The sequence below is a fragment of the Oncorhynchus mykiss genome, chromosome 29 (assembly GCF_057628025.1).
Source record: "Oncorhynchus mykiss isolate SJ-2025 chromosome 29, ASM5762802v1, whole genome shotgun sequence".
NCBI lineage: Eukaryota > Metazoa > Chordata > Actinopteri > Salmoniformes > Salmonidae > Oncorhynchus > Oncorhynchus mykiss.
This window is the reverse complement of record NC_143050.1, coordinates 24582313-24608542: the sequence shown is the minus strand read 5'-3', so window position 1 is coordinate 24608542 and position 26230 is coordinate 24582313. Positions and strand designations below refer to the sequence as shown.

Sequence of the window (26230 nt, the reverse complement as noted above, 5' to 3'; positions counted from 1 at the left end):
TGTGGGTGCTTTGTTGGTGACAGTCTGATTTATTTAGAATTCAAGGCACTCTTAACCAGCATAGCTACCACAGGATTCTGCAGCAATACGCCATCCCATCTGGTTTGGGCTTAGTCCCACTATCATTTGTTTTTCAACAGGACAATGACCCAACACACCTCCAGGCTGTGTAAGGGTTATTTGACCAAGGAGAGGGATGGAGTGCTGCATCAGATGACCTGGCCTCCACAATCACCTGACCTCAACCCAATTTGAGATGGTTTGGGATGAGTTGGATTGCAGTGTGAAGGAAAAGCAGTTCAGCATATGTGGGAACTCCTTCAAGACTGTTGGAGCTTGTTGAGAGAATGCCAAGAGTACAAAGCTGTCAAGGCAAAGGGTGGCTAGTATGAATAATATAAAATATATTTTGTCTAACTTTTTTGCTTACTAAATAATTCCATTTGTTATTTCATGGTTTTGATGTCTTCACTATTATTCTACATTGTGTAAAATAAAGATCCTTGAATGAGTAGGTGTCCAAATGTTTGACTGGTACTGTATATCTTAAATTACCTTTTTGAATTTTCATATATTTGATGCTGTAGTCTTGAAGCCCATTCAAAATACCTGGGCCATGACCCCGGAAGTATGACATGGGAGGATGTCACTTGCACATCGTATTGAGTGAACACTGGTCAATCAGTGTTATTGATTCAATTAAGTTCCAGGGAGAAGAGGAAGTCGGCAAACGGTGTCCTAAATCCTTTGGCCGCCATCACAATAATGTGAAGTGGCTGATCTTGTGTCATCGCCTTCATACTCAGTAACCAGGTTTACATCCAACCTTTTTTATGTTGGATACAAAATGTCACAACAGGCCTAATGGAAACATCAAATGTAATTTTCCCACATGTCGACAAAATAAATTTACAGTAGGCAAGTTGGGATCTTTTTGTCTGTAAAATGTATTATGTGATAAATGGAGGTGAAAATGCCTTCATGCACAAATGTATATAATAACCATATCGAAGTGAACTTTGAGTCATTTGATATGTTGTGGTCCTACCGCTACGACTCGGATGAGCTTGATGCTCCTTTCCAATAAGTATTGAGGGTCTAATGCCGTGTGCACAGGTTAATGCTGTACTGTACATTTGTAGTCTTCACAATCCATGCTCTGTATCACAACAAAAATAATCGCTCTACAAATGAGAAACTACTTGTGTGGTTTACTACTGGTACCACGTGGCAAAAAATACAACGCATGCGACACATTTCATGCAGTGCCACGCAACGCAAGCTAGTCTGGACAGATAAGTCACGGTGGTGCGGATTGCCTCCCGATGAAATGAATGGTCTTCTGCTCGGAACGCATACAGTTTGACGCATCCACATTCTGGTGACATGATCGGTGCTTGGCTGCCGTTTAAAAAAAAAAGATCTTGCTTTTTCTGTCCTTAATTTTGGTGGCCGCACTATCTGCGAGCTGTTGGCTAGAGCTCAGTGGGCGCATTCACTATAAAACACTTTTTGTGTGACAAAACCATCAGTACAGTTTTAAATCATTTTCTATTGCATTTTAACTTTATTTTAATTCAGTACATTGGAATTTAACAGCAAATGTTTTGTGTACTATGTCATCTATCTCACACACAGCTTTTTATCCACAAGTCAATTTGATGGAAATACAGTTTGAAGTCGGAAGTTTACATACACCTTAGCCAAATACATTTAAACTCAGATTTTCACAATTCCTGACATGTAATCCGAGTAAAAATTCCTTGTCTTAGGTCTGTTAGGATCAGCACGTTATTTTAAGAATGTAAAATGTCAGAATAATAGTTGTGAAAATGATTTATTTCAGCTTTTATTTCTTTCATCACATTCCCAGTGGGTCAGAAGTTTACATACACTCAGTTAGTATTTGGTAGCATTGCCTTTAAATGGTTTAACTTGGGTTAAATGTTTTGGGTAGACTTCCACAAGCTTCCCATAATAAATTGGGTGAATTTTGCCCTGTTCCTCCTGACAGAACTGGTGTAACTGAGTCAGGTTTGTAGGCCTCCTTGCTCGCATACGCTTTTTCAGTTCTGCCCACATATTTTCTATAGGATTGAGGTCAGGGCTTTGTGATGGCCCCTCCAATACCTTGACTTTGTTGTCCTTAAGCCATTTTGCCACAACTTTGGAAGTATGCTTGCGGTCATTTGAGATTTCTGAAAAAACATTTAAAGTATTGTTGCTTGCAATAATCCATTTGAAATTTAGATTTTACTCAATACAGGGTCTATTCTCGTGACACCCAAAGCCCTTGTGCCCATTATTTCAGGCGTATTTAAATGTTTCGGGATTATTTTAATGTTCTGTCAACTTACCGGAGCTCGATGTTCCTTCCTCCTCCTGTTGTCTTCCACAGGAAGAATGGGCCAAAAAAATACCCATTTGCGACCAAGCTTTAACTTCATGACTGATGTCTTGAGATGTTGCTTCAATATATCCACATAATTTTCCTTCTTCAGGAAGCCATCTATTTTGTGAAGTGCACCTCCTGCAGCAAAGCACCCCCACAACATGATTCTGCCACTCCCGTGCTTCACGGTTGGGATGGTGTTCTTCGGCTTGCAAGCCTCTCCCTTTTTCCTCCAAACATAACGATGGTCACTATGGCCAAACAGTTCTATTTTTCGGACCAGAGGACATTTCTCCAAAAAGTATGATCTTTGTCCCCATGTGCAGTTGCAAACCGTAGTCTGGCTTTTTTTATTGCAGTTTTGGAGCAGTGGCTTCTTCCTTGCTGAGCGGCCTTTCAAGTTATGTCGATATAGGACTCGTTTTACTGTGGATATACATACACTGCTCAAAAAAATTAAGGGAACACTAAAATAACACATCCTAGATCTGAATGAATGAAATATTCTTATTAAATATATTTTTCTTTACATAGTTGAATGTGCTGACAACAAAATCACACAAAAATGAACAATGGAAATTAAATTTATCAACTCATGGAGGTCTGGATTTGGAGTCACACTCAAAATTAAAGTGGAAAACCACACTACAGGCTGGTCCAACTTTGATGTAATGTCCTTAAAACAAGTCAAAATGAGGCTCAGTAGTGTGTGTGGCCTCCACGTGCCTGTATGACCTCCCTACAACGCCTGGGCATGCTTCTGATGAGGTGGCGGATGGTCTCCTGAGGGATCTCCTCCCAGATCTGGACTAAAGCATCCGCCAACTCCTGGACAGTCTGTGGTGCAACGTGGCGTTGGTAGATGGAGCGAGACATGATGTCCCAGATGTGCTCAATTGGATTCAGGTCTGGGGAACGGGAGGGCCAGTCCATAGCATCAATGCCTTCCTCTTGCAGGAACTGCTGACACACTCCAGCCACATGAGGTCTAACATTGTCTTGCATTAGGAGGAACCCAGGGCCAACCGCACCAGCATATGGTCTCACAAGGGGTCTGAGGATCTCATCTCGGTACCTAATGGCAGTCAGGCTACCTCTGGCGAGCACATGGAGGGCTGTGTGGCCCCCCAAAGAAATGCCACCCCACACCATGACTGACCCACCGCCAAACCGGTCATGCTGGAGGATGTTGCAGGAAGCAGAACGTTCTCCATGGCGTCTCCAGACTCTGTCACGTCTGTCACATGTGCTCAGTGTGAACCTGCTTTCATCTGTGAAGAGCACAGTGGCGAATTTGCAAATCTTGGTGTTCTCTGGCAAATGCCAGAGATGTTGAGATGTCCCAAATGTTGGGCTGTAAGCACAACCCTCTCCTGTGGACGACACAGCAAACCTTCTTGCCACAGCTCGCATTGATGTGCCATCCTGGATGAGCTGCACTACCTGAGCCACTTGTGTGGGTTGTAGACTCCGTCTCATGCTACCACTAGAGTGAATGCACCGCCAGCATTCAAAAGTGACCAAAACATCAGCCAGGAAGTATAGGAACTGAGGTGGTCTGTGGTCGCCACCTGCAGAACCACTCCTTTATTGGGGGTGTCTTGCTAATTGCCTATAATTTCCAACTGTTGTCTATTCCATTTGCACAACAGCATGTGAAATTTATTGTCAATCAGTGTTGCTTCCTAAGTGGACAGTTTGATTTCTCAGAAGTGTGATTGACTTGGAGTTACATTGTGTTGTTTGTGTTCCCTTTATTTTTTTGAGCAGTGTACTGTTGTACCTGTTTCCTCCAGCATCTTCACAATGTCTGTTGTTATTCTGGGATTGATTTCCACTTTTCGCACCAAAGTACGTTCATCTCTAGGAGACAGAACGCGTCTCCTTCCTGAGCGGTATGACGGCTGTGTGGTCCCATGGTGTTTATACTTGCGTACTATTGTTTGTACAGATGAACATGGTACCTTCAGGCGTTTTGGAAATTGCTCCCAAGCATGAACCAGACTTGTGGTGGTCTACAATTTTTATTGTATTTTTTATCTGATGTCTTGGCTGATTTCTTTTGATTTTCCCATGATGTCAATTAGAGGCACTGATTTTGAAGGTACGCCTTGAAATACATCCACAGGTACACCTGCAATGGACTCAAATGATGTCAATTAGCCTATCAGAAGCTTCTGACATCATTTTCTGGAATTTTCCAAGCTGTTTAAAGGCACAGTCATGTTAGTGTATGTAAACGTCTGACCCACTGGAATTGTGATACAGTGAAATAATCTGTCTGTAAACAATTGTTTGAAACATTTCTTGTGTCATGCACAAAGTAGATGTCCTAACCGACTTGCCAAAACTATAGTTTGTTGACAAGAAATTTGTGGAGTGGGTGAAAAACAATTTTTAATGACTCCAACCGAAGTATATGTAAACTTATGTTTTCAACTGTACGTCTCTGTTGGGAATATGTGCATATTGTTTTTATGCAGATTATAGAACATTTGCATGAAACTGTCACCAGTTGGATGGAAACCTAGCTAGTGATCTGAAAAGTGTTGAATTTCGGTCACCTATTCAGTTTTTCCAGGTCCTTGCAGATAAATTAGTGGAGATGAGGAAAAGAAACCATAATATACTGAGATGCACTCTTGGATTCATGTATTCCCATGATCCAACATCTTTCAGGAAATCAATGGGTTTTGTATTCTGAGAGCATGTAATCTCTTGCCCAACCAATAGGTACAGTGGGGCAAAAAAGTATTTAGTCAGCCACCAATTGTGCAAGTTCTCCCACTTAAAAAGATTTTCATCATAGGTACACTTCAACTATGACAGACAAAATGAGAAAAAAAAAATCCAGAAAATCACATTTGTAGGATTTTTTATGAATTTATTTGCAAATTATGGTGGAAAATAAGTATTTGGTCACCTACCAACAAGCAAGATTTCTGGCTCTCACAGACCTATAACTTCTTCTTTAAGAGGCTCCTCTGTCCTCCACTCGTTATCTGTATTAATGGCACCTGTTTGAACTTATCAGTATAAAAGACACCTGTCCACAACCTCAGTCATACTCCAAACTCCACTATGGCCAAGAACAAAGAGCTGTCAAAGGACACCAGAAACAAAATTGTAGACCTGCACCAGGCTGGGAAGACTGAATCTGTAATAGGTAAGCAGCTTGGTTTGAAGAAGTCAACTGTGGGTGCAATTATTAGGAAATGGAAGACGTACAAGACCCCTCGATCTGGGGCTCCACGCAAGATCTCACCCCGTGGGGTTAAAAATCCCAGAACCACACGGGGGGACCTAGTGAATGACCTGCAGAGAGCTGGGACCAAAGTAAAAAAGTCTACCATCAGTAACACACTATGCCGCCAGGGACTCAAATCCTGCAGTGCCAGACGTGTCCCCCTGCGTAAGCCAGTACATGTCCAGTCTGAAGTTTGCTAGAGAGCATTTGGATTATCCAGAAGAAGATTGGAAGAATGTCCTATGGTCAGATGAAACCAAAATATAACTTTTTGGTAAAAACTCAACTCGTTGTGTTTGGAGGGCAAAGAATGCTGAGTTGCATCCAAAGAACACCATACCTACTGTGAAGCATGGGGGTGGAAACATCCTGCTTTGGGGCTGTTTTTTCTGCAAAGGGACCAGGACGACTGATCCGTGTAAAGGAAAGAATGAATGGGGCCATGTATCATGAGATTTTGAGTGAAAACCTCCTTCCATCAGCAAGGGCATTGAAGATGAAACGTTTCTGGGTCTTTCAGCATGACAATGATCGCAAACACACCGCCCGGGCAACGAAGGAGTGGCTTCGTAAGAAGCATTTCAAGGTCCTGGAGTTGCCTAGCCAGTCTCCAGATCTCAACCCCATAGAAAATCTTTGGAGGGAGTTGAAAGTCCGTGTTGCCCAGCAACAGCCCCAAAACATCACTGCTCTAGAGGAGATCTGCATGGAGGAATGGGCCAAAATACCAGCAACAGTGTGTGAAAACCTTGTGAAGACTTACAGAAAACATTTGACCTCTGCCATTGCCAACAAAGGGTATATAACAAAGTATTGAGAAATGTTTGTTATTGACCAAATACTTATTTTCCACCATCATTTGCAAATAAATTCATAAAAAATCCTACAGTGTGATTTTCAGGATTTTTTTTTTCTCTCATTTTTGTCTGTCATAGTGTACCTAGTGTACCTATGATGAAAATGACAGGCCTCTCATCTTTTTAATTGGGAGAACTTGCACAATTGGTGGCTGACTAAATAATTTTTTGCCCCACTGTAACATTAGCTGGATGATGCAAGAATAGGGGGATGGTGGCATTGGTGAGCAAAGAAATCGGTTTTTATTCACCTGGTACACAATTTGTTGGAGTTTGTTTCTGTACACTTTCCTGCATAGTGTGTCTGTGCACTTTTGTATGGATGCGTTCAAACACTTAGTCCCAAGTGCAGTTGCGTCTTTGTCTCGCAGACTTGAGAGGCGTTTGTTTGCTACCTCAAGGTTCGCTGACATGCAGGCCGTAGAGCTGTCTGTGTGGGAGTTGAGTGGTGGGAAGTGACCACTCTATTGTTTAGCGTGTGTGGGTGGTTGGAGGAGTGCGAGCGGGATGACTAATGTACAATGAGTATATTGCAATGTTGCATGAACACCAAACATATGGCAATTATAAAACCAGCATTAGGGTGCTACTTTTTATTTAGTGTTATTTGCATACAGATCCTTCACATTTCTCGCGCTGGTCATTTGATTCCAGACAGCAGAAAAGTGAGTATTTTTGTAATGCTGCCTGGTACGCCAGAAGTGGGTGTACTATTTATTTTTTAAATTCTACAAGAGATTCTTGCTGGGTTATGTGTTCAAGCTCTGTAATGTGCCGAAGTGATACTGTGCACAGTATGTGTCTTGGCACAAGATGTGTATGCATCTAGTCTGCCTCTGTGTTCTGTCATGAGCTGATGGAGTGATGGTTCCCTCTATCTCCTCCCTCAGTTCCATTGCATCAACACAACAGCTGCTGGAGTTGCAGCCGCAGCTGGCTTTACAGAAATCTGTCTCCAATCTCCAGAAGACCACACCGGTAGCCAGTCAGGAGGTGGGTTTGGCCTCTCTCTACTTTTTATCTTCTACAGCTTGTGGTTTCTTATTGTATTGTTTTTATTGGAATTGTGTTTTTCAAGTTAATTAAAATTCCTTCCTTTCTACAGAGCACAAACACAAGTGGACCAAAGCAATGGGCCCATCTAAATGGAAAGGCCGTAGAACTAGATGGTGAGTTAGAATGGGAAACCCAACTGCTTAAAATCACTGTGTCTGTGGTCAACTGATGGATTTGCTATCAGACCTCTGACATACGCCAATTTACTGCATGTCTCCACCACACCTCATAATGATTCTCCAGCAGCCTCTGTTTTATTTTTTACTTCTCTGACTGACAGCTGTGCCACTTGTTTTCATGGCAATGGCAGGTTTAAGGGCCTCAAACCGACTGCAGCCCTTCTCTCACGAGGAATTTCCAACGCTGAAGGCTGCTGGGGAACAGGACAAGGCTGGCAAGGAAAGAAGCACCTTCGATCCGTCGTATGGGCCCGGACCAAGCCTCCGCCCCCAGAGTGAGTCCAGTGAACAATGGCTGTGGTGGCACAAAAATTGACTGAAGTTCAAAAGTGGCCCAAATGTCTCCCAGCAAAGTTGCTAATAATCTAACAAGTGCCATGGGAAAATATTGTACACATACTTTAAAACAACTGAATACGCTGCAATTTCGCCACTTAACTCTTATACCACGGCCTTGTTTTCTCAAATTTGTTTTCCTCTTGTCTCTCCAGATGTGACAAGTTGGAGGGAGGGTGGTGGGAGGAACCTTGTGCCCTCATCCCTGCCGGCCGGCCTGCCTTCAGAGACCGAGGGCAAGGCCAGCGGCGTGGCTGAGACTGGGAGCTCCCCCCCTCCTCTTCCCCCCTCTGCCTCCTCTATTCTCTCTGCCCCCATGGTTAGTCCCACCACTGCCACCATTGTCAGCACCCCTCCAGCCCTGGAGCCCAAGGAGATTTCTCTGCGCCCCGCCCAGCCACTCCGCAGGCCCGCCCCCCCTGCCATGAGCCATCACCACCCTACCACCACCACCTACCACGACATGCTGCCTGCCTTTGTATGTAGCACAGTACTACTCTCCATTTATTTTCACTTTATGACACCATAATGCAAGATTCTTTTCTGACTGTATGCTTTTTGGCCATTGGTTTTCAGATGTGCCCCAAAGAGACTTGTGATGCTCCCGGCACTGCTGAACACACTGGCCCTGTCACTGTGGTCGCCCCAGTCCGCTTTGACAACAGGCCCACCTTCAGGCAGCCCTACCCCAATAACAACCAAGAGCCTGTCAAGTAAGTAGTCACCTGCATATGCCCACTGTCTGGAAGTGTGAGCAATGCTCAGTTAAAATTATCATGAATTATTTAAAAAGGATAATACAAATGCTGGGAATATTTTATTTTACTTAGCAAAAAAATAAATGCAGACTTCTCACCTCCCCATGTTCCTATTCTCCATGTACATGTAGTTGCGAGGTTGGGAGAGGAGAAAACCGCTTCATCCGCGGGCCCCTGCGCAACCCCTCCTCCCGACCCATCCGTCGACCTGGCGACAGACCCCCTCGTCCGGCAATCATCAACCCAGATGACCTGAAGGATCTGGATGAGCTAGACAACGACTGTGAAGATGGCTGGGCAGGTAGGGGGGTTCCTGTTATTATCGTCATCATACAAAGACTGAAACAACATACATCAAAGGCAACATTTCTGTACATGTGCCCCAACGGAACTAGTTTGACCAAAAAAAGTTGCTCCATTGCTGTTCCAGGTATCCATGAAGAAGTCGATTACGGCGAGAAACTCAAGTTCAGTGATGATGAGGAGGAGCATGCCGCTGGTGAAAAGAACAAGATGTGGTGAGATTACCCCCACCCCCTTTGTGTTTGTGACTAAATTTAATATTGTCGGTGCAATTTCTGTCATTTTAAGCGCAGTGACCTTGTAGCAGTGACTGATGGTGAGCTTGTCTGGGTCCATCTTTGATCCAGGGCTGAATGGGAGAACCAACGTCGTGAGCGCCAATTGTCCCTGAGCTCAGGAGAGGGGCCATACCCCCAGGAGGGCCCTGAGGAGGAGGCTTACCTTGCCTACCAGGAGCAGATGGCCCACAGGAACACCAATGGCAGGTTCCCCTCTGGAGAAGCACAGGTAAGATCATACCGGGGTTCACTATGCCTCAGACTGCTACCTTGCCTTGTCCCCCTAGCCTCTTCAATACCACTAATCTCTGACTTTTTGAGTTGAAAGCAATATGGCAGGAACCCGTTCAGTCATTTCACCTATCACTGCTCATAAAATAGAGGAGACCAGGGAAAGGGAGGCAATATAAAGTTGAGACAATGGACGAGAGATTCACTTTGTTACGTTACAGCCTTATTTAAAAATTGATGATTGATGCTAATGACATTTTTTGTAAATGTATTTAAAGTAAAAAACAAATACCGTATTGACCCTATGCTATGAGACTCGAAATAGAGATCCGTTGCATACTGTTTCCATTGATCATCCTTGAGATGTTTCTACAACTTGGAGTCCACCTCTGGTCAATTCAATTGATTGTACATTATTTTGAAAGGCACACACCTGTTTATATAAGGTGCCACAGTTGACAGTGCACGTCAGAGCAAAAACCAAGTCATGAGGTTGAAGGAATTGTCCGTAGAGCTCCGAGACAGGATTGTGTCGAGGCACAGATCTGGGGAATTGTCCCAAAACATTTCTGGCGCATTGAAGGTCCCCAAGAACACAGTGGCCTCCATCATTCTCAAATTGAAGAAGTTTGGAAACACCAAGACTCTTTGTAGAGCTGGCCTCCCGGCCAAACTGTGCAATCGTGGGAGAGCGGCCTTAGTCAGGGAGGTGACCAACTCTGGTAGAGCTCTGGAGTTCCTCTGTGGAGATAGGAGAACCTTCGAGAAGGACAACCCTCCCTTCAGCACTCCACCAATCAGGCCTTTAGGGTAGTGGCCAGAGGGTAGCCCCTCCTCAGTAAAAAAGGCACAGGACAGCCCGCTTGGAGTTTGCCAAAAGGTACCTAAATACTCTGACCATGAGAAACAAGATTCTGGTCTGATGAAGCCAAGATTGAACTCTTTGGCCTGAATGCCAAGCGTCACGTCTGGAGGAAACCTGACACCATCCTTACTGTGAAGCATGTAGGGGATGTTTTCAGCTGCAGGGACTTGGAGACTGGTCATGATTGAGGGAAAGCTGAATGGCCCAAAGTACAGAGATGAAAACCTGCTCCAGAGTGCCCAAAGTTGCCTCAACAAAGTATTGATTAAAGGGTCTGAATACTTTTGTAAATGCAATTTATAATACATTTGCAAAAAATTATAACCTGTTTTTCTTTGCAAAAATGGGGTATTGTGTGCAGATGAACAATTGAATACATTTAGAAGGCTTTAACGTAGCAAATTGTGGAAAGTCGAAGTGTCTGAATATTTTCCAAATGCGCTGTATATACTGTACACCTGTAGCTCAGAGAAGACTATTCTTGAGTCCATTGAGCACAGAACCTAAATCATGGAGAGTCCTTCCCATGGTAACACCTCTGTGCCGTCTACAGGCACAGCAGAAGAGCTCTGGACTGGGCATGGCCCACCAGGGTGAACCCCTGGAAGACCAGGAGGAGCGCCAGGTCCCAGCCCGGGCCAAGTTTGTTTCCCCTGAGCTCTCAGAGGCTGTGGAGAGAGCTCGCCGACGCAGGCAGGAGGAGGAGAGACGTGCCCGCGAGGAAAGACTGGCCGCATGCGCCGAGAAGCTCAAGAGGCTAGATGAGAAGTTTGGGAAGATGGAGAGGCAGTTGTCGAGGTCTGAGGAGGAAGCAAAGGACGGGGAGAGCAAGGAGGCAGCACTGTCCCCTGGAAAAGAGAGCAACAACCACCCAGAGAGCTGTCAGTACGGCACGAAAGGTAACGCCAATCTGCTATTTAATAAACATTTATCCAGGTTGGTCAGTTGAGAAAATACAAATTTGCAATTGCAACAATAACCTACTCGGTTATATATAGATGGATAGATAGAGTTCACTTATTGTTGAAATGGAGCATTTTACTGAATGGTTTACAGAGGTAGTTATGTAAAAGTAGGATTATATCCCTCTCCTGTCCCAGACGCTGAGTGTCTCTTGGAGCACTCCCCCAGACAGCAGGACTACAGGGACAAGGCCACCTCGGGCTTTGCCTCCTACCGCAGCGAGGACGATGCCGGGGCCGAATCCAACTCTCCCCTCCCGCCCCGCTTCCAAAAGCAGCAGCAGCAGGTGAGCCGCCCGGCCGACGCAACAGCCCGTTCCCTCGTGCCCCTAATCCCCCTCCTTAATTCCTGCCAGAATTAGCGCCCAGCGGCACTAGAAAGGCCCGTCAGAGTTCACATGAGCAGGTGTTTTCCGTAGCGACTGTCCTTCTTTACTGGAAAGGGGAGGGTATTATGAAGGGTGTGCTTGTCATTTTCTATTTAGTTCAGTGGTGGATACGTAGCAATAGGATACACAACAAAACAGGAATAAAAGACCCACTCACTGCTTATAGTACAATTCCAAAAGGTCTTTAACTGTAGCTAGTCACTTTTTATTTTACTTATGTGAGGTGAATAATTGTACCAGTGTTTATACTAAATGAGTTTCTGCTCTGTGTCCCTCCCACTCTCAGGAGCAAGTGTATAAGATGCAGCACTGGCAGCAGCAGTCTGGCCACCCCGCCCCCTCCGGCTCCAGCCACCCCCAGAGGGCCTACTACCCCCCACACGTGCTGGGCTTTGACCCCCGCTGGATGATGATGCCCCCCTTCATGGACCCCCGCATGGCCCAGGGCCGCCCTCCTGTGGACTACTACCCTAACGCTGTCCATTCTTCAGGTTAGACCTGAGAAAATAGTCTTGTTGTACTAAAGCAGGGTTTTCCAACCCTCTCCTTAGCCCCCCCTAGACATTTCACATTTTCGTTTAACTGTCACATCTGATTCAATTAGTCAACTAATAGTCAAACCTTTGACTAATTGAATCGAGTGTGCCAGTTTAGGGTTAAAACAAAAATGTGAAAAGTTTGTTGAGTCCTGAGGAGAGGGTTGGGAAACCCTGTACAGGAGGGAATGGTAAGGGGATCCCTTTAAAAGAATCTTGTTCTTGTGTGACAGCATTATCGAACTTTATAGACCGATATAGATTCCTAAACAATCCTGTATCTCTTACTGTAAAAAACTATTGTTTTTGTGTAGGAATGATGAAACCGCTGATGCAGCCAGACCACCTGAACAGCCCAGGGTCCACCTCTGATGAGGGCTGCAACCCCAGCATGCATCACGAGAGGAGGGCCCCCTCCACCGAGCCCTACCCCATTTGGAACCAAGATGGCTACCCCCCTCGCAGTTTCACCCCACCCTACCAGCGACAGCACGAGAGCTCAGACAGGAGCCAGCCAGACGACCGGATTGACAGGACCTGCTCCCAGCAGGACTTGTATGAAGAGAGGGGAAACGAGTGCCTAGACAACCCCTCTCACGACCTCTTGCATCCGGCCTACCACCAGAGCAGAGGCCCCGACAGGGACCACCACTCGCAAAACCAAGGCCTGCTCTCCACAGCCCTGAGCCGGCCCCAGCAGCAAAACGCAGACGGCGGCTACCCCAAACAGGAGACCAAAGACGGGCACCTGAAGGACAGCACTGACCACCGCGACGATGTCTTCGACACAGCCAAGGAAAAGGGCTTTGACTCAGACTTCTGGAGGCGAGATGGAGACCAGAAGAAGGAAGGTGGTGTTGGTGTTCAGAACCAGTGGTTTAATCCTGGCACCACTACCTCCGCCAGCAGTGTAAGCCAGCCATCTGAGACCAGCGGTAGGACCCTGACCCGCAGGACCGGCCCCATTAAGAAGCCTGTGCTCAAGGCCCTCAAAGTGGAAGACAAGGAGAACGAGAAGCCCAAAGTGGAGCCCGGGGAGAAGGTAGTCCCTTACCGTCTGGAGAAAGAAGTGCTCACCAATGTATATGACCTGAAGAAAGACAACCAGCCCCTAGTAAGTAACAGACGCTCCGCCTCACCTGCTATCGAGAAGCAGCCAGAAGAGAAGCAACACCAACCACCAGCCCCTGCTAAAGTAGAGCAGCCATCCAGTCCCCACAGTGAGGATTTGCCCAAGGATAGCAGCTGGGACAGTGGGAAGAGCCAGTCCTCTAGAGATGACCAGGAGAACAGGGAGCCTGCCGCACCACGACGCAACAACTGGATCTTCGTCGATGAGGAGCAGGCCTTTGCCGGAGCCAGGGGAACGGGTAGAGGTCGAAGCCGTGGCGGCTTCAGGGAGTTCAGCTCCAGAGGAGACCGAGGTGGCCGGGGAGGCCGAGGTGGAGAGAACCTCAGAGGAAGCTACAACAACAACAATAACAGCAGGGACGCAATTGGAGCCCAGAGACCAGGCAGAGGCAGAGGACTGCCCAGGGACTTTGTCAAGGTGGAAGACCTGCAGAGGGGGAAGCCAAGGAGGCGCAACGTCAGTGAGACACTGAGCGAGACCTCCGAGTACGAGGAGCTGCCCAAGCGGCGGCGCCAGAAGGGCTCTGAAAACGGAGAGGGTGTCTGCTACCCAGAGCAGGGAGAGACCAGGAAGGCTGACCGAGACTCGTGGAGGTCGAACAAGGTGTACACTGAAGACCAGGCGGCTAGCGACGCCCGAGACGACAAAGCCAAGGCCAGCAGCAGGGGCTTCGGCGGCCGCTCTCTGCCTCCCAGACTCGACACTGGCAGGGGCTACAACACCGGCCGGGGGTTCAACAACGGCTCCAGAGACACCTCCACCTGGAGGGGCCGGGGGACACAGTTCGGCAGCAGCGGTGGGCCCATGCAGGAGAACGGCTATGGCCCGGGCACCGAAACCTTCCCCAGAAGAACACCACCTGCAGAGCGCGATCTCCTCAAATACACCCCCAAGTTTACCGGCTCTACCGGTTCCTTCATGGAGAATGGCACAGAGGACCGTGGCTTGGAGGGAGAGTACTACATAGACAACGACAACCCTGGACAACAGCAGTTGAGAAGACGGCGGCCGCCGCGCCAGGACAAGCCCCCGCGCTTCCGCCGACTACGCCAAGAGAGGGAGCCCGGCAGCGGCCAGTGGACCAGTGACGAGTATATCAACGGATCGGACGGATTCGCCAACCCCTGGCCGGGCCGCTCCAAGGAGGGAGGTAGAGAAGACGGCTGGCCCAGTGGCCACTACGCCGGAGGGGGAGGGAGGTCCGGTGGTCAGCATGGCCAGGCTGATGACTGGGAGACTGGCTCGGAGAACAGCGACTTCAACGACTGGAGGGAGAAGCGAGGTGGAGGGCAGCAGCAGCAAGCCCACGGTGGAGATGTGCACTCAGACTCTGGCCACGGGGAGCTTGGCTCTGTGGAGAAGAGGGAGCTGGCCAAGAGAAGCTTCTCCAGCCAGCGCCCCCTGGTGGACCGGCAGAACAGGAAGGGAGAGCCGGCCCTACTGGAAGGGAACAAGATGACACGTTCCTCAGAGAACCCCAGCGCACTGCCCTCTTGCAACAGGAACGACGGCTGGCAGAACGGAGGGGCCTCCAACCATAGGAGGTGAGTACTGTGCTAACTTTGGCTTACGCTAACTTGGTGCGAGAATGTTCAACAAAACTGTGGATATATATATACACTGCTCAAAAAAATAAAGGGAACACTTAAACAACACAATGTAACTCCAAGTCAATCACACTTCTGTGAAATCAAACTGTCCACTTAGGAAGCAACACTGATTGACAATAAATTTCACATGCTGTTGTGCAAATGGAATAGACAACAGATGGAAATTATAGGCAATTAGCAAGACACCCCCAATAAAGGAGTGGTTCTGCAAGGGGTGACCACAGACCACCTCAGTTCCTATGCTTCCTGGCTGATGTTTTGGTCACTTTTGAATGCTGACGGTGCTTTCACTCTAGTGGTAGCATGAGACGGAGTCTACAACCCACACAGGTGGCTCAGGTAGTGCAGCTCATCCAGGATGGCACATCAATGCGAGCTGTGGCAAGAAGGTTTGCTGTGTCTGTCAGCGTAGTGTCCAGAGCATGGAGGCGCTACCAGGAGACAGGCCAGTACATCAGGAGACGTGGAGGAGGCCGTAGGAGGGCAACAACCCAGCAGCAGGACCGCTACCTCCGCCTTTGTGCAAGGAGGAGCAGGAGGAACACTGCCAGACCTCCAGCAGGCCACAAATGTGCATGTGTCTGCTCAAACGGTCAGAAACAGACTCCATGAGGGTGGTATGAGGGCCCGACGTCCACAGGTGGGGGTTGTGCTTACAGCCTAACACCGTGCAGGACGTTTGGCATTTGCCAGAGAACACCAATATTGGCAAATTCGCCACTGGTGCCCTGTTCTCTTCACAGATGAAAGCAGGTTCACACTGAGCACGTGACAGACGTGACAGTCTGGAGACGCCGTGGAGAACTTTCTGCTGCCTGCAACATCCTCCAGCATGACCGGTTTGGCGGTGGGTCAGTCATGGTGTGGGGTGGCATTTCTTTGGGGGGCCGCACAGCCCTCCATGTGCTCGCCAGAGGTAGCCTGACTGCCATTAGGTACCGAGATGAGATCCTCAGACCCCTTGTGAGACCATATGCTGGTGCGGTTGGCCCTGGGTTCCTCCTAATGCAAGACAATGCTAGACCTCATGTGGCTGGAGTGTGTCAGCAGTTCCTGCAAGAGGAAGGCATTGATGCTATGGACTGGCCCTCCCGTTCCCCAGACCTGAATCCAATTGAGCACATTTGGGACATCATGTCTCGCTCCATCCACCAACGCCACGTTGCACCACAGACTGACCCGGAGTTGGCGGATACTTTAGTCCCTCAGGAGACCATCCGCCACCTCATCAGGAGCATGCCCAGGCGTTGTAGGGAGGTCATACAGGCACGTGGAGGCCACACACACTACTGAGCCTCATTTTGACTTGTTTTAAGGACATTACATCAAAGTTGGATCAGGCTGTAGTGTGGTTTTCCACTTTAAATTTGAGTGTCACTCCAAATCCAGACCTCCATGGGTTGATACATTTGATTTCCATTGATCATTTTTGTGTGATTTTGTTGTCAGCACATTCAACTATGTAAAGAAAAATATATTTAATAAGAATATTTCATTCATTCAGATCTAGGATGTGTTGTTTTAGTGTTCCCTTAATTTTTTTGAGCAGTGTATGTATCTTTTCAAAACATCCTCATGGCATCATGATACTGTAGCTTTTAAAAGCAACACCCTTTAATGGGAACACCTGACTCATGGAATGTCTCTCCCTTTCTGCAGGAACAAAGAGGATTCAGGCCTAGTCTACTGTGTCGAGCAGTCTGAGGAGGGCCACAAGCCCAACGAACCCTCAGGGAAGAAGCTGGACAAGGAGCTGAGGACTCGGTCTGTGAAGGGAGACCTGGCTGAACCATTGTCTCAGTACGACCTCAACAGCTACCACAGTGAGTGTCAGGCACCAATCTCATAGTAAAGCATGGCTCAAATGTAACCAGGGTTCTCAAACTTGTGGCCCATGGACCAGATGCGACCCACAGACTGATTTAATGTGCTCCGTAGTTGTCTTTTTGTAAATGTTATTTTCATATTTCCTATCACAGTGTGTTGTAATGGCATACGTGTATGTCTTCCAGTTGAGGGGGATGCTGGGTGTTCCAGTCCAGATGGGTTCCAGGACCTGTCCAAGAAACAGCAGCGTCGTCTTCCACAGGAAGACGACAGGAGGAGGAAGGAACATGGAGCTCCGGTAAATTGACAGAACATTAAAATAATCCCAAAACATTTACATGCATGCATGATGCAAACATGCATCTGAAATAATGGATGTCTTGAGAATAGACCCTGTATTGAGTCAAATCTAACTTTCAAATGGATTATTGCAAGCAGCAATACTTTAACTAAATGTTTTTTCAGAAATATCTCAATTGTATAGTTACAATTGACTTGACTTGTATTGACTTGAATACATTACTTATTTTTTATTTTACCTTTATTTAACTAGGCAAGTCAGTTACTTTCAGTCACTTATTTTCAATGACAGCCTAGGAACAGTGGTTTAACTGCCTTGTTCAGGGGCAGAACGACAGATTTTTACCTTGTCAGCTCAGGGATTCGATCTTGCAACCTTTCGGTTACTAGTCCAACGCTCTAACCACTTGGCTACCTGCCGCCACTTGAGCAGCTATGTTGTACTTCATCTATGAAGAAATGTCTTCCTCTACCTCACACTGCAGGTGCCGGTGAAGAACAGACCGATCACCTCCAAGATGCCCCCACGGTTTGCCAAGAAGCAGGGTGGCATGACCATGGATCCGCCAGAGGAGGGCCTCTCTGCCAACAACCTGGGCACTGAAATCTGGGAGACCAATAGCTCCGGTAGGAGTAGGAGCAACACCCCTGTGCTCACAACTCATCTTCCACCCCATCTGATAACTGAGAGTAACTCAGTCTGTTGCCCATACTCTGCTTTTCTATCCAGATGAACATTGTGTTTTCAACTGTGTTAAAGAAAATCTTTGACTCCAGTGGTTCTTACATTATTTTCATACCCTTTAGCTTTGTCAGTCCAGTCATCTGGAGGAGACTCGTGGACCAAGCAGGTGTCTTATACAGGCAGTGAACCCAACTCTGAGGACTCTGACGCGGGGCCTGAGCAGAGCAAGGAGCAGCACAAGCCCGGCCCCATCGGCAACGAGCGTTCGCTCAAGCACCGCAAGGGCTCGGAGGGTCTGGAGGGCAGGTCCATTACTCCTGTCAATGGCGTGAACCTCCACGCGGACACGGTGCTGCCCGTGCCGCCCATAGAGTTTGGCGTTAGCGCCAAGGACTCTGACTTCAGCCTACCGCCCAGGTCCACCCCAGCGCCTGTGTCCAACCCCGTCACCAAGCTACAGGTCACCCTTGCCAGCAACGTGAGTACAAATACACTGAGTACTACCAGATTTCCATTGTCACCTCATATTTATAGGGTGGGGTATTGAAAGGAATCCTTGAAATTGCTTCACCATGAAGTGGCTTGATTAAATAAATATAAATTAGATGTCATTGACTAGTTGTGTTAACTTCTGTCTGTGTGTAGCCGGCCCTGACCCAGGCCATCCCCATGCTGTGTAGAGACCACCTGCAGCCTGGCATCAACCTCAACCCCATCTCTTTCCCCAGCGCTGACCTCACACTCAAGGTACACCACCTCCACCATACTACCTCTCACTTTCCACAAATCAGTCTTGTTAGAGATTTAATTCTCAATAACCTACCTGGCTAAATGTCAGATCAGATAAACGTTAGTAAACTCCACAATGTTTTTTTTTTGGTGTACTTTCACTAAACAGTTGCCTCCCTTTGGCCCTCTTCCTCAGATGGAGTCAGCCCGTAAGGCGTGGGAGAACTCCCAGTCTCTCCCTGAGCAGGGCTCTCCTGGTGGGGTTGCCACCGGTGCCCAGCCCCCCTGCACCGTAGGCTCCTCCAGTGGGGTCAGCTACAGCTCCTTTGGAGGGGTGCCCATGCCCGTGGCCTCTGTGGCGCCTTCCATGTCCATGCAGGGTAAAGGGACACTCAGACACATTAACAGACATTATTGGTATATTTGGCCAAGGACTATGCATTGTATGAAATCTACATCTGTGTGTTATTATTAAAAAATTTGAAATAACATAATTGCATTTCCCTCTCTAGGTAACCATATCCCCCCGCTGTATCTGGACGGCCATGTTTTTCCCAGCCAGCCTCGTCTGGTGCCCCCAACCATGACCCAGCAGCAGAGCTACCAACAGGTACTTCACTCACAAGTATAGGGTCTTTATAGGATTTCATTCCATTTTTCTTTTTAATAAAGAACACATTTATTGGGGGTTTTCTTTTTGGCAATAATCACCAAAACTACACTGTGCAGCGGAACACCAACTGTAATATTATAATTCACTCCTTCCCATGTGTGCACGCAGGCAGCTGCCCAGCAGATCCCCATCTCCCTTCACACCTCTCTGCAGGCCCAGGCCCAGCTTGGTCTCCGGGGGGGCCTGCCCGTCTCACAGTCCCAGGAGATGTTCAACTCCATTCCCTCCTTCAGGTCCCAGGTATACATGCACCCCAATCTGTCCCAGCCCAGCCCCATGGTGCTGTCAGGTGGTGGCCCCCTCAAGGGGCCCTACTCGGCCTTCCCGGGCATGCAGCCGTCGGATATGGTCAAGCCCCAGTCTGGCTCCCACTACCAGCCAATGAATGGCAGCCAGGCCATGGTCTATGACGGCCAGATGAACCAGGGCCCTGGCATGGGCTCTTCCCAGCTCATGGACTCCCAGCTCATCCAGGTAAGGGGAGCCACTCTGTGGCACACTTGTGTTAGTTTGAAGGAAAACCGTTAGTTTGGCTTTTAATGGAAACATACTCTCATAATTCAATGTTTCAAAGTCTGATGCATTGATCACCCCTTTCTCTCTCCAGGTGACCATGCCCTTGCCGGGCTCTCAGCTGCGTTATGGCTCTGCCCAGCAGCACCTCATCCTGCCCCAGTCCATCCAGCTCCAGCAGGGCCAGAACCTCTCCGTGGGAGCTGCCCGCAGAATGCTCCCCCCTGGCTCCCAGCCCCCAGTCATGACCGGCAGCAGAGAGGTGAGAGCCAGAGACCCACCAAGTGTCCCTTCCAACAATGATACAGCCCAACTACCTTGATTGGTCAATGTTAGCTTTAGGTTGGATTTGGAAACATTTCATGTATAAACAGAAAAAATGCACATTGAATTAAGTGAAACCCATCCCTTTGACATAGAGGGGAAAGTTCACCTAAATCACAATTACTTGAATGTTTTCGCAGAATTTCCCAATCTCTACTGGTCCATATACTACTTACAAGGTAAGGAAAAACGTATGCGTGAATTTGTCATTTGGGTGAACTATGACGTTAATGCCACAACATTTAATAGATGGAATTGAGAAGTTCTTACATGGATGTTTGTTTGTTTATCCTCTAGACCTCCCAGATGGAAATGAAAGGTTTCCAGTTCTCTGACAAGCCCAATCACTCCCAGGGCATGCCCGGAGGATACAACAGGTGAGCTGGAACAGCTAAATGTCACCCGGAAAGCTGTTAGACTGCAACACGGCTACTCTTTAGTTTGTATCTTTATAAACACGTGTTCATGTTATTGTAACATGGCAAAGGATTCTACATGGTTCGATTCCAGTAACATTTTTCCAGAAACGGACATAATATCCGCCTATGCTTTTTGTTTTCTTCTAGTTAGTTCAAAAGTTAATTTAAGAAACATTTAGTGATCATATAATGGCATTCAAGTGACTTTTAAATGGATGTTATTGAAAGGTAATGGTAAATCTATCTCTGTCCCTCTCTCCCCTCAGACCAGGGTCTGCCAGCCCCAGTGGGAAGCCGTCTGGCCCCGTGCCTGGACATTACACCCAGCAGGTATGACCCAACACATAGTCATACACACATTAGGTACATGCACACACAATGGTCGCACTAGTTATTGCTCACACTCTACAATCAATCAAGGTCCTCCAGAGCACTTCACACACTTTCATATGAACAAACACAATTTTACAGGCACTGCACACTGCTCTGACACTAGCAGGCATGACACACACACACACACACAAACGGTCATGACTCAAACAATCCCAGCTGCTTATACACACACACTCATATAGCCTCCCCCTCCCATTTCATTGGAAACAGAAGACGACCTCCATGCAGGCTGTTCAGCAACGAGGCTGGGCCTGCAGTGGCCCTGGCCTGACCTGTAGTTGCTGCTACAGAGACCCGGCCACCGGCTGGTTTGAGGCCCCGCTGTGCCCCCTCCACGGCAAGGTTATAGAAACCTCACACTCAATCATTCTGCTTGTTTAAATCACTGATGTTGTTGCACCATTTTAAATGACTGATCAGTGTTGTCATGCAGCTACCTTGAACTGCTCTCACACAATGGTAAAACGGCCACTCAAGACCTTGGTGTACTTTTGAGTCATGAGCATAAAGCAATATTATTAAATATAATTTTGGTATTCTTTCTGTGGAAAATATTTGCGGCATTTCACAAGTCTCCACTACCCCCAAGGTTTGCCTAAAGAAAGATAACCATGCAGATATACTGAGCCATGTTGCCATGCTAACAGTGTGTGTATTTCCCTGCCTGCCGCCTCCACCCTATAGGTCCCTCCTCAGGGCAGCATGGTTATGCACATGCGTCCCCCCACCACCGGCCCCTTCCCCACCCCCATCCAGAGACCTGTCATGCAGGTCAACAAGACCGTCATCATCCGCTCCCCCCCTTATCCCAACCCTGGGCGCGAGCCCCCCCACTCCACCCCCCCCTTGGCCCCCGAGCCCTCCGTCAAGGGGCCGGAGGATGGCATGAAGGTGAGCCATCCACTGTAAATACAGGTAATTTGATTTGAATCCATTTGTTTTTTGTTTTTCTCCAATCCAATGTGCAAATGTATGTAATAAGAGCCATATGTGGAGAGTTTGGTCCTTGCTGTTTATGTCAGATTGTAGGTTTCTGTGGATTATTACTTAAACATAATTTGATTGGTTAAAAGGGTGTCATGTGACTTCAATCGCTACTGGCAGCACCTCAACTCTCCTCCATGTTCATTGCCAAGTGACTAGTAGTTTTCCAAGTTAGCCTGAACTCTCTTTATAGAAGGCTTTGAATGAACTCTGGATGTACTGCTATGAACTATTGTAGTTATTAATGACCATATTATATTGAGTCATAACCAGTAATGTGGTGCCTGAAGTATGATTTATCTCATTACAAGATTAATTTGTCATTGAGCTTACCTAGGGAACTGCATTTGACTGAATGGTGCTCATAGACATAGAAAGCCTAATCATGTAGGCACATGCTTACTGGTACATAATAGCATTTACTGGCATATGCGTTGTTTGGTTTTCTGGATTTATAGTCGTCAGAAGACATCAAAATATATATGTTTCAGTGCGTAATACTTGTTGCTAACAATGCCTGATGCTTGATAATAGCTTTTTTTTTTTATGGTGTCCAATTTTTGCTATTAGACTGTTTTTAAAACAATGTTTTAACTATTTCCCTTGATATGGCCTAAAAATCATATCAAATAAAAGGCAAACTTATGGGCGATTCATGATATGTATCTTTTTTCTTTTTCCTCTAAGCTTTGTTGTACAACTAAAGGTCAATACACTTCATTTCAAATAGTGTAATGATTTCAGGGCTTGTAAAAGTATACCTAGGCTAAATATAAACAGTCCACAACCATAAGACCCACGACTAATTACATTATTTTATAAAAATAGTTTAACCTGCCTTTTTGCAATAATCACATCTGGCTGTCAAGACAGTCTATGAAAATGCAATTTTTGTTAGAAATTTTAACAGAACCGTGCACTTCCACTAACACTAATAATGACCAACTTCTTGTAGCAGGTGATTGCATTATAGAAAATCAACCCACGTGTTCGTGAGAAGTCAGCTAATCTTTATATTTGAAGTCTAGCAAACTTGGATATATTTGCTAGGTATCAAGGTAGAACAGTTGAACTGTTATGAACACAGCCTTCTGTCCGTTTCCACCTGTTTGAACAGCATGCTAGCCTGTCCACTTTGTTTAGATGTTGAAATCAAGTGGTCTACCTGGATACGGTGCTTATTTCTCAGAATGAGAACGAGTTGACAATTCCTTGTATAAATGCCTCTTTATGCACATTGCAAATGTATAAAACACAGACTAGACTGCTAGCACAACACTCTGGCTAAAATGCTGCTAGCGGTATATAGTACTGTAAGGCCGTGCATGACAAACTGAGCATTTCATTTTCCAGAATGAATGTTAATTGATACTCCCGTTTTAGTAGGGTCTGCTCTGCGCTCAATTTTGAGAATTCAGACATAAACATTTTACATTTTCCAGTCAAATGTCTGTTTCGGTGTCCATATGACTGATTCTGTTGGACCAAACCTCAAATGCAAATAGAGTTGAAACTGTCAGAGGGAGAAGTGGTCTTTCATCCTTGTTGAGAGTGGCAGGGGACGGGACTGTGTGTGTGTGTGTGATAACTGGGAAAGGTACATAGCACAGAAGGAGTGATGTAGACCACACCAAAAAGACACGAGAACAAACTCGTCAAAACTAAATAATAAAAAACGTAATACTTGTGGTACTGGCCTTTGGTAAACATTCATTTGAATGAATTTGATATCGCCACTGCCCTACTTGTAACAGTGTTTTGTTGCCCATTTGAAAACAATATGAAATGTTAACCTTGAATTTCTTGTGTGTGTTCGAGTAAAGCCCTGTGGGATAGGCGCCAGCTGGTGGGTGAGGGGAAGGCACTGCCGGGGGGCCTGATGACCAGCAACCTCCAGGAGCCCCTTCCGGCTGGCAGGGCAAACCAGCACCATGCACCAGTCATCAAAGTGGAAGAGGGCAAGGCATAGCAACGGACCTTAAACCTCCTTTTAACCTTCACAAAACCTGCTTCTGGAAGACGCAAACCCCTGCCTCCTCCCTCGGCCCACCTCTCAGCCTTTTCTCACAAAACCCCAGGTCGGCGCCAGACTGAAGGGCAGACATACTGTATCAACTCCCAGAACCTGACACCAACTTTCAGAACCGGACATTATTATTATTATTAAACACCACATATAGAGATATATAAATATATATAAATATATACATAGACAATAGTTTTGGACACTCTTCTAAGCAGACTCTTCAAGGTCCTCTTTATTTATTAATGTTAATGTCCATTTGGAGAGAAGGATAATGGTAACAAAAAAGAGAATAGAAATTCACGTTTTCTGTGTTGCTCGCCATCAGAGTCCGAAAAAGGAAACGGCCAGCTCCTGCAGATAGTTCACTGTCGTAATTCACCCCTTTTTTGCCAAACTGTACTTACCTTTTTGGTCTGTAGCCTTGTAGATGAGGCAGACACTTGACATGTCACCACAAGAAAGCAAATCTTTAAGTGTTTAAAAAAATGAATTGCAGAGCGGCACCTTTTTCTCCCCCTCCCAACTCTTTGTCATTTTTCGCTGATAACTGTGGAGTTTTAATATTATTTTTTTTAGTCGTCATCTCCTATTTGCTCTATTCAAGGACTCCTTTTATTCAATAAAAATCCTTCAATCCCAGGTTTGAGGACATTGTGTGTAGACGTGGAAAGGCGTGACCTGGGGTGTGTCACCCTCCCAGGGTACTTCACACAGCTCGTGAACTGTGACAAAACTGCTTAGATTGTTAGAAAATGTTTCCGTTTATTTTTAAAAGGCAGTTTTTTTTTTATTTTATGTGACTCGCCTTTATGTATTTCCTATTTTAGAGAAATCATGTTGCCTCATTTGAAGCTTCCCTGGCTTTGATGCAGTGTGTGCATGTGATGTGCTGAACATGGGTTAACTGCAGGGCCTGATCCAGGATTCCGTCACAACATTTCAAAAGGCTCTGAAGTCAGTGGACATGTGCCGCTGCAGTGTGTGTGTGTGGTTTTGATCAACCAAGCTGGCAAAAAATGTGGAGTTATTCTTTAGTATTGGGGAGTGAGGGTGGGCTTCATTGACTTACTGTACAATCCCAATAGCTGATTCAAATTCTTTCTATCGCTATCCATTTGGTTGTAATGAGTTGAAATCTGAATCACATCTGATACATGTCAAGTGATTTTATATCCCTCTCCTGGAGTATTTTTGCTTTTTCTCCTAGAGCTATTATAAACACTTCTCTGTATTGTGTTTTTTTTAGTTAACACAACTCGATGGAAAGATGGAGGTTAGTGAAGAAATTAGTAGGCATACCTCCCTAGTGAACGTTCAGCACCATGTAAAGTCTCCGGGTAATAAAAGCAACCTAACTAGAACTCTCAATCAGGGTCCAAATATCTATTTCTATGTTACAATTTGATGATAATGGAGGAGGATTAGATGCTTGATGAATTAATGTACTATCTTCGTGTAACATTTTTTTTGTGAACGTTGCAGTTGCTTTGGGCTCTCAGAAGGAATATTAAAGCATTTATTTTTTGTTTGAAAAATGTGATCTGTTTGCAATTATTTTTTTTGTCACATTTTGAAAGTCATTTACTATTCCAATGTCATAAAGGTTTAGAAATGTTACTGCTTATTATAATGCTCCATGACACTACAAAATGTTCACTCATCTTTGTCACTGATGTCTGTACATTATGCATACCTGTTCATTATATTCTGAGTTGTGGTCAGTCGGGGAGGGTGGGAGTCAAACATGTTTGATTTATATATTGTATCACTAATAAAATGATAAATGTTTAAAAGGTCACTTATGTTCTCACAGGGTGGACTGCTTTAACTTGTGGATTGGCTTATTGGACGTTGTGATGGCTTTTTGCAGTGACAGGACCCTGTCAGTTTTTGGACAGGGAAAAGGTGGACACTGAAACCTCATACACACCTGAGAAACTGCATTTGGTTTCCGTGCTCGACTTCTATCACTGTACCGAAACCAAGATATCGCCAAGACGCTTATTTTTATTTTACTTTTAAGAGTCATATTTGATTTGTCAGAGGACCAGTGTACTCTGGCACAGATCCAACAGTATCCTTCCTGATATGTGATCATATTCGCCTTTTCCTTGTTAAGAGCTTGAGAGAGAAATAAAGCCGTTGTGCTTTTTCAAACCCGTTGTCCTTTTTGAATGTGTTTTGTGTTCAAGGCTGTCAGTTGGATAAAGGTATTAGAATATTTTT

The 26230-nt window shown here is 46.2% G+C and overlaps 1 protein-coding gene across 14 annotated transcripts in view; it reads left to right on the top strand.

Annotated features, from left to right (window-relative positions):
* LOC110509829 (protein PRRC2B) overlaps nucleotides 1–26161 on the top strand; it is a 47640-nt gene extending 21479 nt beyond the window's left edge. For 3 of the 14 annotated variants that reach the window (XM_090226860.1, XM_090226861.1, XM_090226871.1), the window contains 27 exons: nucleotides 7387–7489; nucleotides 7602–7665; nucleotides 7863–8006; nucleotides 8223–8545; nucleotides 8644–8780; nucleotides 8957–9126; nucleotides 9256–9343; nucleotides 9476–9635; nucleotides 11056–11401; nucleotides 11603–11751; nucleotides 12140–12344; nucleotides 12704–15065; nucleotides 16791–16954; nucleotides 17144–17256; nucleotides 17744–17885; nucleotides 18066–18421; nucleotides 18589–18690; nucleotides 18869–19052; nucleotides 19185–19282; nucleotides 19454–19819; nucleotides 19953–20120; nucleotides 20323–20361; nucleotides 20480–20559; nucleotides 20868–20931; nucleotides 21205–21336; nucleotides 21679–21885; nucleotides 23802–26161. In XM_090226860.1, the coding sequence (XP_090082986.1) occupies nucleotides 7387–7489; nucleotides 7602–7665; nucleotides 7863–8006; nucleotides 8223–8545; nucleotides 8644–8780; nucleotides 8957–9126; nucleotides 9256–9343; nucleotides 9476–9635; nucleotides 11056–11401; nucleotides 11603–11751; nucleotides 12140–12344; nucleotides 12704–15065; nucleotides 16791–16954; nucleotides 17144–17256; nucleotides 17744–17885; nucleotides 18066–18421; nucleotides 18589–18690; nucleotides 18869–19052; nucleotides 19185–19282; nucleotides 19454–19819; nucleotides 19953–20120; nucleotides 20323–20361; nucleotides 20480–20559; nucleotides 20868–20931; nucleotides 21205–21336; nucleotides 21679–21885; nucleotides 23802–23858 (6523 nt within the window). In that variant the 3' untranslated portion in view covers nucleotides 23859–26161. Of the gene's footprint in view, nucleotides 1–7386; nucleotides 7490–7601; nucleotides 7666–7862; nucleotides 8007–8222; nucleotides 8546–8643; nucleotides 8781–8956; nucleotides 9127–9255; nucleotides 9344–9475; nucleotides 9636–11055; nucleotides 11402–11602; nucleotides 11752–12139; nucleotides 12345–12703; nucleotides 15066–16790; nucleotides 16955–17110; nucleotides 17257–17743; nucleotides 17886–18065; nucleotides 18422–18588; nucleotides 18691–18868; nucleotides 19053–19184; nucleotides 19283–19453; nucleotides 19820–19952; nucleotides 20121–20322; nucleotides 20362–20479; nucleotides 20560–20867; nucleotides 20932–21204; nucleotides 21337–21678; nucleotides 21910–23801 lie in introns of all 14 variants that reach the window. The other 11 variants (XM_036968333.2, XM_090226859.1, XM_090226870.1 and 8 more) reach the window with 7 other exon arrangements.
* Nucleotides 26162–26230: the final 69 nt, after the last annotated feature.